This window comes from Budorcas taxicolor, chromosome 8, assembly GCF_023091745.1.
Source record: "Budorcas taxicolor isolate Tak-1 chromosome 8, Takin1.1, whole genome shotgun sequence".
Taxonomy (NCBI): domain Eukaryota; kingdom Metazoa; phylum Chordata; class Mammalia; order Artiodactyla; family Bovidae; genus Budorcas; species Budorcas taxicolor.
Window position 1 is genome coordinate 115282961 of NC_068917.1, and position 12517 is coordinate 115295477.

General features: G+C 55.3%; 1 protein-coding gene across 1 annotated transcript in view; it reads left to right on the plus strand.

Annotated features, from left to right (window-relative positions):
• Nucleotides 1–12517, plus strand: part of MYT1L (myelin transcription factor 1 like) — a 128649-nt gene that overhangs the window by 39937 nt on the left and 76195 nt on the right. The window contains exons 6-9 of the mRNA XM_052644495.1: nt 2514–2648; nt 6700–6790; nt 8393–8500; nt 12008–12219. Of these exons, the coding sequence (XP_052500455.1) occupies nt 2514–2648; nt 6700–6790; nt 8393–8500; nt 12008–12219 (546 nt within the window). The remainder of the gene's footprint in view (nt 1–2513; nt 2649–6699; nt 6791–8392; nt 8501–12007; nt 12220–12517) is intronic.

The window sequence follows — 12517 nt, forward strand, 5'->3', positions numbered from 1 at the left end:
GGTTGGGGACTGGGCTTTCCTGACGACTTCACCCTCTCCCCAGGTTTTCCACACCCTCCCCCTCTGGTCAGAGCACACCTCCACTTCCTCTCAGTGTGTTCCACATCGCTCCCAAATTTCTTTCGAAGATGTCATAGTTAAATGCAGAACCAAATAAATAAAGCCAAGGAAGGACACCAACATGGGGAGAGAGAGAAACGGTCTCCTATTTTTAAAAAGCTTTCTGCCCTCCTGGGCTTCCCTGGTGGCTCAGACAGTAAAGAATCTGCTTGCAATGCAGAGATCTGGTTCCATCCCTGGGTCAGGAAGATCCCCTGAGAAGGGACTGTCTGCCCACTCCAGTATTCTTGCCTGGGATATCCCAGGGACAGAGGTGCCTGGCAGGCATGGCCAAGTGTATATCAACAATCTATGGTTGGCTTCTCTGCTGCTTTATTAAACATGGAGAGGACACGCATACCAATTCTCATCCACACACAATCTTTTCAAAATTATTTAAATTATAGACGAGTAACTTTCCAAAAGCTTGAGCTAAAACAAAAGTTCATCACAAGACTTTTTCCACCTTCTCCGCAAGTGTCTGCTCCAAAGGGAGAGAGGGAAGGGCCAGATCAAGCTCGCGGTGTTCCTAGATGTCGTTGCAAGGTTTGGGGTAGATTGTTGGCCTGTTTTGCTTGCTTGGTTGTTTTGCGTTTGCTCAAAGATTTGTTTTCAAGATGAATTGGGGTTGTGAGAAGGGAGAAAGCAAGGAGGTGGGGGTGTTGGCGAAGGCAGAGGTGACCGCCCTCCCCCAGGACACAGGCCTCGAGAGGAGAGTACACCGTGGCGTCTGCAAACCTGCAGTGGCCGGAGCCGCACGGTGTTCATACAAATCTGCGCGGAGCTTCAGAACACGTTCAAGGTCGTGACATAGTATAATTTGTTAGGAAACGGTACAAACTCATGGAAAAGAGTCACTTAATGATTCCTAATAGTTATAACTTATGTTTTTATCCTTTAAAGTCATTTATATCTAGTTTATCATTTTAAATCTCTAATTTATGATCTTAAATAATATTTTCCTTTGAAACAGTTACTTGCACTTGCTATTTTATATTTGCATCCATTCAGTTATACCTCTAGTATTATGAAATTCAGTTCAGTTCAGTCGCTCAGTCGTGTCCGACTCTTTGCGACCCCATGAATTGCAGCACGCCAGGCCTCCCTGTCCATCACCAACTCCTGGAGTTGTATCTAGGACATATCTCTCACTGGTTTAAGAGATCCCAGGACCTGAAAGAGACATCTTAGAGAATAAAATGTTAACTAAACAATAAAAGGAAGGATTTTTATGCAAACATAAAAGTGTGTGTATATATATATATATATATGTTCCTGTGAGTCCTATGTCTATTTCAAGTTTACATAAATGATTAAGAAAAAAATTTTATAAAAGTTCCAAAAATTTTAGACCAATCCTCTTTCTTGATATAAAATGAATCCTCCAAAAGTAAAGCATCTGTTTTCTAGATGCTTTACTAGACTAAAACAGACTTCTGGTAGTCACCATCTATGGTGGATCTGTGCATCTCGTTTTGAAAACTGGTTCAGAAGTAGCGTTTCACACACTGGCATGACTCTGGTCTGGGCTTCCTCGTAGAAACAGGTTCTGGGGTTATTTTCTGCACATCAATGAGCTGCGGCCAGTTCTGGTCTAGGGTTAATTTTGTTGGCGATGTCACTGCACTCTGGCATCTGGCGTCTGCCCCGTGGGCACCACAGTGCCCCCAGGCTGCCCAGAAGCGCCGCCTCTTAGTCTGGCGCATGCTTGCACAGCTGTCCAAGCCTTCCTCTGGCTCCAAGCACAGACGAAGAGATCAAAACAAATTACTGCTCCAGCAGCTTCTGAAACATCTTTGATTGCCCATCACCTCTCTCAGGTGGGAGTCCTACCATTTCGGTCATTTGCTGGCAGTGCCTTCTGAGAGTTCAGTCTGTCCTGAGAAAAGCATTGAATTTGTGTCCTAAGAACAGTGTTTCAAGAGAAGACATTTCAGTACCAGTAAAATCGTGCAGTTAATGGCGTATACAATCAGAGAATTCAGTAAGAAACTCTGCTGCAGAGTGCTTAAAAGACGTTATGTTTCCTGGTTGGATGTCACGAAGCAGTTGGCGCAGGATTATGGAGGTGTCTTGTTCTCTGAGAAGGTCACTGTCTCATCATTATTTATGTTGATTTCTTTGAGCAATAACTTATCATGTAACACACGGGAAAAAATTAATCAAGAGTTCAGGTAGGGAGAGCATTTTTTTCTTTAGCATCGAAAGTAAAATATGATTCATGATTACACCGTTTAAGGTTGAAAAAAAAAATCACCTGAAGCCAGCGAATGACCCAGGATGTCACAGTGTGTCCCCGACACCTGCTTTATGTCTTTATGTATCAGGGTCTCTTCAGATTGTTAAATAATCACATTTGTCTTCAGTTGGTTGAAAAAAAAATTCATTCTCTTGACACCTGTTATCGCTTTTAGATCCCTCGAGAGCAGAAAAGAAAGAGAGCAAGTGCCCCACCCCCGGGTGCGATGGAACGGGCCACGTAACCGGGCTTTATCCGCATCACCGCAGTCTGTCCGGATGCCCGCACAAAGATAGGGTCCCTCCAGAAAGTAAGTCGGTGTCTCCCCAGCGCCCTGGCGCGCACACGCCTGCACCTCGTTTCTGCGTCCTCCTCGCCTGCCATTCCATCTCCGGTCAGTGCCGCCCGACGGGTGTGTCCTCCTTGTCCCAGGGGCAGCTCGGCCAGGACCCCGGCTCCCCCCACCGCAGCGTCCCCTCGGTGCGGTCCCTGCACACCCACCTCGGACCCCAGCTCCACATCAGTGTCACCCCGCCACGGCCCCCCGAGCAGACGGCCTGGTCCTGCCTTCATCTCGAGCTCGCGGCACGTCCCTCCTTTCCTCCCCACAGACTGCAGCACTGAGTCTAGATAGCCTCTGAGACACCCGCCCCGCGCCCCGCAGCTCTGAGCCCCAGAGAAAAGGGACTCCGAGGTAGCTTTCGCCCAGTTAGCTGAAGTTCTCCGTCCACGCTAACCAGCATTTATGTGTGACTGCATTCTACTCAGTGTCTATTTCATACTGTCCCAGCATTTCTACACGATAAAATCCTAAGGAGGTTTAACTCGAGTTGGATTTGATCTTACGAATCTGTTTGAACTACTTAGGTTCTGAGAACATGCACCCATCTATGAAAACAACTAACTTTCTTTTAGAGCTGAAATGATGCCCCTTTTTTGCTTATCTTTTCTCGACACATAAAGTGTGCCAGCTATGAAGCTACCATTAGAACTGATGGCTCAGGGAAAAGGCACGCTTTCAGGAACGACTGTGTCAGCCCCTGATTTGGGGTCTAAGGGGGTGGGGGTCCCTCGTCCTGTAAGACGTGGTTTCTAGTGGGGACCACTCATCGCCCGGCTGGAGAAGCGGCAATGGCCAGCTGGTGGTTGAGGGGCCCTTCTGGGGACTTCCCCGTCACGGCAGCCAGCTTTGGAGGGGCAAAGAAAGCTGTGCAGCTTAGAGGACAGGTTAAGCTGAGTGTTTTCAGATGACATGTTTGTAGAAGCTGCTGTGGCTACAGGCTTCCAGGTGACCCCTGGCGGTGGGAAGGCCGTGTCTCTCGGAACCATCCTGCGAGCGAAGGTGCAGGGCTGTGGCCGCAGCGAATTGCAGAGGCCGCGCCCGTGTGTTACATGAGCAGAGGCAGCTCGCTTCACCCCGGCCGCTTCCGCCCAGCACCCCTGGGTCGGGTACCCGCCCGCACTCATCCAACCCCCAGTACACCTGCAGGGGCATCGGCCCTGTTTTCAGATGAGGAACGGGAAGGCCAGGCGCCTCCTCCTCCCCTGGGAATCGGCTCGGCACCTGGCACCCTGAGGACTCACGCCACTTTCTGAGCTCCTCTGAGCAGAGAACAGAGCTCAGACCCAAACCCACCTCTGTCCCAGCCCTGAGCGCAGCTGTCTCCATGGAGACCTGGGCTCGGCCTTTGGGTTCAGTCCTGACCGGCCGTGTCGTGGGGCAGGAGACCTGCGCTCTGTGCCACTAGTCCTCATCTACAAACAAGGCGGGAGGGCCCCGCGCCAACGCGTGAAGAACAGGGAGCTTCTCCGTGCGCTGTTTCTTTGAGATGTCGAAGTAGAGCATCCGTTCCTTCTCACGGCTGAGCGATCCTCCTGACTCCCCATTTCCCCAAGAGCAGCCTCGGGGAGTCTCCCCTGCACCCCGACCCCGCGTCAGTCCAGGGGAGTCTCCCCTGCGCCCCGACGCCGCGTCAGGCTGGGTGTGCCTTGTTCACGTGCCGTGGACTCAGCTCTGAACTAGAGTCACTGTCACCTTCTCGGGCACCCCCAGGAGGTCGTTTCCAAAGATGGACTCATACGGGAGTCTCTGCCGTAAAAATGACCAAGAGTCAAAGCTCCACAGAAGCGTGTCCTTTCCTACTTTTGATCTGTTAGCTGTTTTCGGGGCAGCGCACCCTAACCACTTTCCTGTCCAGCTGAATTCCATAAAGCAGCCTGTACCCCAGCTTTCAACACACCACGCTAGAAACACAGAGGACTCACGGAGCACGACATGAGGCAGGAGCCCCCAGCCCGGCTCGGCGGGGGCCGGCCGCGTGCACGAGGCAGCGCGCCCACCTCACCAGCAAGTCCCGGCCGCTGCCGCGGGCATCAGGGCCAGGGCCGCCGCGGGCTCCGCACGGGCCACTCGGGCCATCCTGTCTGAGAGGGAGCCCTGGGCATTCTCTAAGAGCTGCCGTGATGGTCCATGTGGGAGGCCAGGCAGGAAGGAGGTGGTGCCAGAGGGTCGGGTCCAAGGAACGCTCCAGAGACAGGCTGGCAGGACAGGATGTGAGAAGGAGAAAGGGAGACAGGTGGAGAAGACGCCCGGGAGCCTCCCCCAATCACCAAGGTGGGGAATCCAGAACAGGGCGCATCCAGCAGGGAGTCCGGTGGCCTGGACTTCTCCAGCTGAAGCCGGACGCTGTGTGTGACAGTCCCCAAGGGCCAGACCGCCAGCCGGGACTCCTGGGCGAGGTCAGACACGTAGGAGGTCAGTCCTCTGGGCAGCGTCAGTAAAATTAGGATGAAGCTGCTCAGAGAGGAGGCTGAACAGGAGCCCAGACTGGGAGGTCTGGACACAGGTGTGTAGGAAGGTGGGCAGAGGAGGGGACGCAGGAGCGGAGACACCCCAGGGGCAGAGGACGGGGCAGAAGGTGGTTTTTCCAAGAGGCCTACACATGCAGGGGGAGCCTGAGAAAAAAGTCAGGCAGAAGGTGATGCAGAGGTCAGCGAGTTTGCCGAGAGAGGCTGGAGCTGACCCCAAGAGGGAGACTGGGCCCTGGAGGAAGCCGAGACCCCTGCAGACCCAGGGCAGCACAGACCCCATCCCAGGGCATGCTGGGTGTGGAGGACGGAGCGGGCGTTGGCAGGAGAGAGTGGCCCACCATGCAGGCAGGAGCGGAACGTGTGCCGTCTCCAGGGAGACTCAGCCCTTGGAGGGTTCAGTCTCAGGAGGAGAGGAAGCCGTGTCACGGGAAAGGTCGAGAGCAGTGCTGGGAAGGTGATCAGGTGCCAGGGAGGGGCCAAGAAGCGAGCCGAGGCGGGCGGGTCAGACAGCAGGTGGCGGGGGCAGGGTGACGCCCCAGAGAGGAGACCCCGACACCTGCTCAGGCCGTGTCCTGGCAGAGTGAGCCCCCCGGCCACCCCACACGGATCGAGCCTGGGCTGCTGGAACAGACAGGGCTGCGGGGGCACAGGGTCCCATCGGGGGATATGGAGGGGCTTCGGGGAAGCGAGGGAGGGTCCCCGAGATGAGATGGACCATAGGCATGAGTGACGCACAGAGCTCGTGCAGATGGCGTTCGCCAGGTGCCAGGGCACCCTCGCCACAGAGGGTCAGCACGCTCGCTGTCCTGGTCCCACGGAGCTCAGGGGCCACCGGGCAGGTGGGGGGAGGCGGCCACAGTGCTGCTCACCCCTGGTGGACCCCACTGTCCAGGGCAGCGATCGGTCAGTGAGGACCAGAAGGGAACACTCGAGCACCGGTCCAGGGCCGTGACCTCCTCGGGGAAGCTCAGGCTGGCTCTCCAGACAGCATGGCCTTCTCCGCCCTGTGGGCCAGGCCCTGCACCTCCCTCCTGGTCTCCCCTGGGCCCGCATAGCTCTTCCATCCTTGTATAATCAAGAATAGGATGCCCAGTTCCTAGATGAGAAGTCATCATCTATCTCTCTGTATGTACATTCGGGTTTGGGAGTGCCCGTTCACCCACGACCCCCTTGCGTGTGTTTCCAAGGCAGAGGCGTGTTTACAAGCTGCCGATCTGCGTGCTGCGACACGGCTGACCCCTGCCCCGAGCTTGCGCCTGAGGGCCATGCAGGGACCCGGGTTTCCTGCCCCGGTGGAGCAGCCCTGCGCTCCCACTGCCCGAGCCCCCACTCCCGCCCAGCGCATCCTGCTTTGCATGCTGGTCAGAGTCAGGTGGAGACCACCTCCCCTTCTTCCTACCTGTGTCTCCCTGCCCATGTCCATCTCAGACGTGTGTAGGACTGTCTGTTGTAAACTAACCCAGCCTTTGTTAGAATGACTGCATACACTTGTCCTGGGACCATCTCTGTGTTTTAACGCTGGGCTGTTTTCTCTGCCTCTCCTTGTCAAGTTCTCGCCATGCATGAAAATGTTCTCAAGTGTCCCACTCCAGGCTGCACGGGGCGAGGGCATGTCAACAGCAACAGGAACTCACACAGAAGGTAAGCAGAGCTCCTGCATCCTTGCTGCAGGGAGCCGATCAGGGCAGCCCCTCCCCGTGCCCTCGGGAGGGGGCGCAGCCCCGCGGGACGGGGCCCTGGGCATTCCCCTCAGGAGGGGGAGCTGAGCCAGCCCGGGGTGCCCGGCAAAGCTCAGGGCTTAGACACCCAAGTCTGCAGGTGTCTCCCCAGCTCGTGATGGAGTGACAGCCCCCCGGCAGGTGTCCTCCTTGAGGTCGGACCCCGGATGGAGCCGTAACCATCTGCAGCGACTCCAAGGAAGGCAGGACCCACTCCCTTAGCTTCCGGGGGTCAGGAGGTCCCCTCCTGTCCCCATCAGGTGGGATGGCAGCTGCAGACCACAGACGGAGCACAGTGTGACCTCACTCGGCAGCCCCGTGACCCCGACTGGCACCCCGGTCATCCTTGTGGGTGTCAGCAGGCACCAGCACGTGTGCAAAGAAGATGGTGAGGGGACAGGCCGGGAAAGGGGCCCGAGGAGCCAGGCCCTCCTGGGCTGCAGCTGCGGAGCCACACTCTGCTCGGCACAGACCCTGCTCGCTCTTGTGCCTCGTCCCGACTTCTGCCAAGTGGCCTCTCATACAGTTCCCAGCAGGTCCTTTTTACCCGATAGCCTGAGAGCGATCCTGTCAAGTTGTTTCTGTCCTACCGTCTCAGCTTCATGAAGTTGCGTAGAGTTCTATCTGAACAGGAAGCTGTTACGAGCTTCACTGTTATTGTCGCATGTCTGGTGAACTCGGTTACTTGTGCTAAGTTTATAATGAGCGAGTGCTTGTGCTAAGTTTATAATGAGCGAGTACTTGTGCTAAGTTTATAATGAGTGAGTACTTGTGCTAAGTTTATAATGAGCGAGGTCACAAACCTGTACCCCTCGGCGACGTTCCTGGGCGTCCTCTGGAGGACCATGATGTGATGGCTGGATCAGCCCCCTGGTGCCTGATTGCAGGGCTGACAGCATCAGCTCCTCGGAATCCTCACCAGAATCACACCGATTCTGGACTCTGTGTGTACGTGGGTGAAGCCTCTGCTCTCTGAGCAGAGATGCACACAGCAGACACCAGGGTTTCACGAAAAATCAGCTCAAACACAGAAGAGCACCCTTCTGTCTCTTCCTGTAAATACTTAGGTTCAGAAAACATTTTACAGGAGCATCAAGATCTTTCTCCCTTCCTCCCCGTTCTGGGTATCTTTCTGGGGAGGAGACAGCCGGGCTGGTCAGCCTGTGTCCACCGTGCTGAGGTCAGCAAGTGCCAGAGAGCCCTGCACTCAGGGTTTTCAGAAACCCATCCTACCCAGTGGTCAGTTCCCCAGCGAGCATCCCAGAACGGACACCGTGTCTAAGATTCTGTGTCCCTTGAAGGATTCTGCCTCTGTTTTGTCATCCTTGAAAGGGGCTGTGCATTCGCTGACGTGACGCGGCCATTAGCATGTCTGCTGGAGCTAGGGGGCGAACATGCGAAGCCCCTTCCTGGTTCACTCCATCCCCGAGGCTCAGGAGCCTGATGCTGTGAGAGGGAGGGAGGGAGGAGCTGATGGGGTCAATGAGGGGCGCTGCGGAGGACGCTTAGACCCCTGTCTTTGCAGCCTTTCCGGATGCCCTATTGCTGCAGCAGAGAAACTGGCCAAGGCCCAGGAGAAGCACCAGGGCTGTGACGTGTCCAAGTCCAGCCAGGCCTCGGACCGAGTGCTCAGGTACTGGACGTGCCATCGGGATCCCTGCACAGCCCTCCCCGCGGGACGGGCACCCGGACGCCCCCGAGGGGTGGCCGTGCCTGGTGCAGGGCGGGGGAGCCGGTTCAGTGAGGAGATCTCACTGGGGCCCCGAGCCCCACCACCGGTGCCATCCAGCACCCCTGGGTCTCCCTGAGCCCCGGGGGTGCAGAGGGAGCCGTCTCTGGCTCTCCTCTGGCCCTGATGCTCCAGGCCCTGGCCGGAAAGGCAGCTAGAGAATTCACGGGGCACCCCAAGTCACTGCACCTCAATCTGGGGGAGAAGGCAGCACCCCCGCTCCAACCTTTGCGTTCCAAGGGCGCCCCGTCCTCAGATGCCCCCAGGAGGCGGGCGGGATGATGTCACCTGTGTCGACATCCCCGCTCGGCGTTGAGGAAAGCAGGGTGCAGGGGCCGAGGACTTACCTGAAGCCACTTGGTCGCTGGCCGTGAAGACGGGGGTGGGGCAAAGGTCACCTGGCGCCCTCCACTGCGACCTTCAGGACGGCTCCTTGTGGCCAGTGAGGAAGAAGCCTCGCTTCCCTCGGCACTCGCTTCCAGCCCTCGCCCAGGTGCAAGCTGGTCGCCCTCCATGTTTAGTCAGGGCCACAGCAGCAGCCTCCCCATCCTTACGAGAATTGCACCGTGATCCCCACAGCTGCTGGTGCCCACGGCGGGGCACACCTATGCTGGAAGGGCTTCTAGCCTGGCACTGAGGGCAAGTCCAAGCTGACTCCGGAAGGGCAAGCAGTAAGCACACATGCACACGTAAAAGCACACGTGTGCACACACTCGCACCTGCACAAACACGCACATCTGCACACATACACACATGTACACACATACTACACACACGACAGACATACACAAACACGTGCACGCACACAATGCCCACACACACACATGCGTACATGCACATGTACACAGACGCCTACACACACACAACCACATTTGCCCAGACATGCACACCCACCTACCCAGATGGAGATGCACTCACACAGATACACACACACACATGCACGCAACTTTGCTTCTGTTAAATTATTTCTTTGGGATAAATCACCTGGAAAAAATCACTAGGCAAATGATACAAACACCTCCCTGGTTTTGTCATGTATTACTTCCCATCTTCCTGAAAGGATTTTACCATAGTCATTAAACTCCGTTTTATCTCTCAATAGAAAAGTTAAAATCTTTACAGAAAATGAGAAATGCTTCACTGGACAGAAATAAGAAAATAAAAGCCTTCTATGATCCTACTGTTAGAGAGAAAGCTCAGTAAATTCTGGGGTGCGCCCCTCTAGACGTTTCTCCTCGAGGTCGCTGCCCACCTAACGTGTCCCCAGGTGCCCGTGACTCAGCCTGCTTACAGGTACGCCCACACCAAAGGCATCCCTCCCCCCTCCCTGACCCCAGCAGTGTGCATCTGGGGAGGAGCGATTAACCACAGGAGAGTCTGAGGAAATGGAGAGATGAAGGGGGGCTTCTGTTCAGGCCCCTCACCTTGCACAGGCCCCCCAGGGCTGGACAGGTCCCATGCCCACCTCCTTTCCCCCATCCTGGGCTCGGCTCCAAGCTTGCCTCTCACTGAGGCGCTCACTGGCCACGTGGCACGGATAAGACACATCGGAAGTGACAGACATGGCCTAGTTCACAGAGAAGCCTCCTTTCTGCCCCCGAGACTGGGCCCCTTTCTCCACGTAGTGTGATGGGAAGCCACATCCAGTGACAGTGAAACAGAAGGCCCTGGGCCAGCCCATCTGCAGCGATGACCCTCCCCCCAGCCTTGGGCGAGGAGTGAAGAGGCAGAATGAGGACAGGCCTGGGGGCAGCAGCCCCTCAGCGGTGCAGGAGGCACAGGGCCGGCCAGGCTGGGCTCGGCTCTGCAGCCCCCAGGGGTGCAGCTCGACGCTGATGGCCCGGCCATGAGCGGGTCTAGAGGCCCTGGCCTGTCCAGTCACTTCAGACTCCCCAAATGCCTTCACGAGGGGCCGTGCGTTTGGGGCGGCGGGGGGACGGGAAGACAGGAGGAAGCAGGAGAATTTCAACCCACGATCGTTCAGCTACTTTCGCTTTTAAGAGTCTCAGGCAGGTGGCCTAACAGGCCATTGCCACTTAGGTGGGGGCTGCGGTCCTGCCCCACGCCCTCCACACACAGAGCCCTGCTCAGGCCCCAGCACCTGCTCCACCTCGCCACCAAACGTCCCTCCTCGATGCCTCTGCTGCAGGCACCCTCCCTCAGAGCTGCTCCCGCCTCCTCAGGGCTCAGGGGTCATGCCTTCCATGCCCACGTCCTTTGTCCTGGGCGAATGGACAGTCCCAGCCTGGGCCCCCCCACCCTGCCTCCTGCTGCACCCAGAGAGGCGCTGGCCTTTCTTGTTCCTTATCGTTCAATGTTCCTGGTGTGTTTCCTGCCCCGTCCTGGATCTTAACTTTGACAAACTCCACCTTCTCCCTTAAAACTGAACGGACTCGCATGGCTCCGGGTGTCCTCCATTCCCCAGGACTCTGAGAGCCCTTGGGCTCCTGAAACAAGATCACAGTCCAGGTGACCTCTGAGGGCAAGGCCTAAGCTTTCGTTCATTTATGGCCCACCCCACTGCCTGCTAAAATGCCCCAAATAATAGACATTTAACTAACTGTTACAACTTTTTGGTGATTTGAGAAGAAGTAAATAAGGTAAATTAATGATGTCAAAGTAAATGTGTTGGTGATTTGATAGATAAACTTGTTAACATACAGAGAAGTTTGGCGCAAAAAGTCTAAGGGAATTCTCTGCACCAATTTCCTGTAAATCTAAAATTATTTTTTTAAAAAGTCTAGAAGGTCCTTTGAGATAGATGGATACACGAAAAGCAAGATAGAATGTTCATGAATATGTGACCGAGAGTTCTTCCATTTAAATATTTTATTCCGCAGTATAGAAAAAGGGATGATTACTAGGCGATGGCATTGAAGGTACACGGCGATATTTGCCAAGCGCATCAGGACGCGTTCCATTCTATTGTCCAGCTGAAAACATTTCTTTGTAGCATCTTCCACATCCTTGAGACTATTTCTCTCACTTCCTCATATTTTGTTAAGGGAGCTTCTTCTCTCGCTTCGCCCTGCGTGACGCTTGCAACACTGTCTGAAAGCCCCACAAAAGGAGACCCAGGGATCTGAGATCCCTTCCCACATTCACTTTGCATTGTCTTCTCCACACTTTCTTAGACTCTGAAAAGAAAAAAAAGGGGCAGGGGCAAAGGTTAAGTATTTTATTTTCTGTTCTTTTTATTTCCAAAAAGTCAGCATCTTGGCAGAAGCCAATTTAATGTTGTATCATTACAGCACGCTTGGCCTTTTCTCAAGAAAACAGAACTGGGATTTTAGCGCGAGATTCCGGTTTTTTAACACAGCTAAGAAACAAGATGTTCTCGTTTTAAGATGAACCACGTCTCATGCGTGGCCGTGAGAAAGCAAGCTGTCCATTCTCTCTCTCTGCTTCCAGGCCCATGTGCTTTGTAAAGCAGCTGGAGATCCCACACTACGGCTACAGAAACAGCGTGCCCACCACCACGCCTCGCTCCAACTTGGCCAAAGAGCTGGAGAAATATTCCAAGACTTCGTTTGAGTACAACACTTACGACAGCCACACTTACGGCAAGCGGGCCATAGCTCCCAAGGTGCAAACCAGGGACATATCCCCCAAAGGATTCGATGGTAGGAGGTGCCCCCTCTTCTACATGAGCGTCACGCTTGCCGTTGATAATGTTGTTGTTGTGCATATCCATTGCCTACAAACCGACCGAGCATGGGGTCGCTCGCTGGGCACCAAGGAAAGCACGCCCGCAGCCTAGGCGGGTTTCCTGCGGCCCCAGGTACCCGCAGGTGTGGGCGAGCAGGTCCTCGGAGAGGGAGGGGGGCAGGGAGGGAGGGAGACCCCTTCCCCGCCATCCCCAGGGAGGAGCGTCGTCCAGGCGCCGGCAGGTGGTGGAGACAGACAGCCGTGGGCTCGTCT